The sequence below is a fragment of the Octopus bimaculoides genome, chromosome 1 (assembly GCF_046866305.1).
Source record: "Octopus bimaculoides isolate indiv1 chromosome 1, ASM4686630v1, whole genome shotgun sequence".
Lineage (NCBI taxonomy): Eukaryota > Metazoa > Mollusca > Cephalopoda > Octopoda > Octopodidae > Octopus > Octopus bimaculoides.
The window spans coordinates 35,655,903-35,657,563 of record NC_142928.1 but is presented as its reverse complement, the minus strand read 5'-3'; the positions used below and the strand labels follow the sequence as shown (position 1 = coordinate 35,657,563).

Genomic DNA, 1,661 nt, shown 5'->3' with positions numbered 1-1,661 from the left:
TTAAACTTTCACAAGGAAAAGATTGATTGACAGTGACTTCAAAATTTCGGCGGGTTCGCCTTCATCCGACTGAGCTAACTTAGCGGTTCGGCAGAAGACACCGATGGAATAAGTACTGGGCTTACATACAAAGAATAAGTCCTGGATTCGATTTGCTTTCTCCTTCTTTTATGAACTGTTTTTAGTACGAACTGTTAATTTTAATTCTTCCGCTTTTTTTAACTGTTTTCTCTTTTTGCCTGTGTTTTTAAATTTTTAGTTGTTTAATCTTATGTGGACATTTTTCGCATGGCAGAGAATATAAAGAAAACTAAAGCCACTGCTGTGGAGTGGGAGATTATCCCACCCAAGAAGTGGTTAAATGATTTCAGGGAAAGAACGGTGGTGTTGCGGACCTACTCTAGGTTACTCGATACCATTACGGTCTTTCCCAAAATTGAAATTGAAAAAGAGTTAGCAGAATATCTGCCAACTATTAAGTTTATGGCAAGGGGTGTAAAGTACGCGACGGTTTGGTTGCTATTTGACACCCCTGAAGTGGCTCGCAAGTTTGCGAGCCAGCCCTTAGAAGGGCAAAAAATTCTGTTTCTTCCCACATACTGTGGGAAGAAATTAACTAGAGCTTGGATCTGTGGGCTGCCACCCGGTATAGAACCTGATTGGATAGAGGATACTATCCGACGGGGTCTGGGTGGCAGTGGAGCCAAGCTCTTAAATGTGAAAATTTTACCTACAGCTGATTGGGTTGGGTCAAAAGCGGTTTTGACTCTGTGGACCCAAACAGCCAGAGATCTGGTTCTCCCAGATTTTCTAAGGATGGACAGGCAGAGATATCCAGTCATTGTCGAGGGACGTCCCCCGAAATGTCACCTGTATCTGGAGCCTGGTCATATTAAGAAGGACTGCCCCCAGGACCAGAGTAAGGTCCTGGAACAGTTAATAAATGTTGTTCCCCCCGCTCTCCCAGTGGAGGGAGAGACGGAGAAAGTCGAGGAGGTCTCCACCTCCTCGAAGAAAGGGAAGAAAAGAAAGAAGGTGGGCAACAATGGTTGCTCACCGAAAGTTTTGGGCGAGGAGGAGGACCTTCTGGCTAAGGCGGAAGTACGCCCTACTCCAGTGACCCCAAAGAAAAAGAAAAAAAAGAACGAGGCACGGCCGGTGCTAGATAGTGCACCGCCGACGTGTCCCCACACTCCGTTGGTGGGAATTGTGCCACCAACGGAGGAAAGCAGGTCGGCGGGAATTGTGCTGCCGACAGTAGAAGCTGTGGGCTCACCCTGTGAGGAAAAGGATCGGCTAATCTTATTCCGAAAGGAAGGGGCCCTGCAGAAATTTGTGAATAAAAGGAAGCATCAGAGAGAGGGAGTCCTCACCTGTACTAAGGATCCGAACTGGTCGTGTCGAGTAGGCACATAAGTGCGTTGGTGAATTCCTTCCCCCTCGGCGAATTCAGTATTGAAAAGTGGCCCGACCCAGACCCATCGTTTTGCTTGAGAGAAGCGAAGGCTATATCGGGCGAAAAGACCTAAGAGGACGAGTGCCTCATATTGTGTAATGAAAAATCGTAAGAGGCAAATGCCTTAATTTATGACTTTTTATGTACGAGGTTCATAGCCTCAATGTGAAAATTTAATTTTATAAAGAACAGTGTTATAGAGAAG

The 1,661-nt window shown here is 45.9% G+C and overlaps 1 protein-coding gene across 1 annotated transcript; it reads left to right on the top strand.

Annotated features, from left to right (window-relative positions):
* The first annotated feature begins 288 nt into the window (after positions 1-288).
* Positions 289-1,416, top strand: LOC149137523 (uncharacterized). Its single transcript, XM_089348328.1, has one exon. The coding sequence runs from the start codon at positions 289-291 to the stop codon at positions 1,414-1,416; it is 1,128 nt and encodes a 375-aa protein (XP_089204454.1).
* Positions 1,417-1,661: the final 245 nt, after the last annotated feature.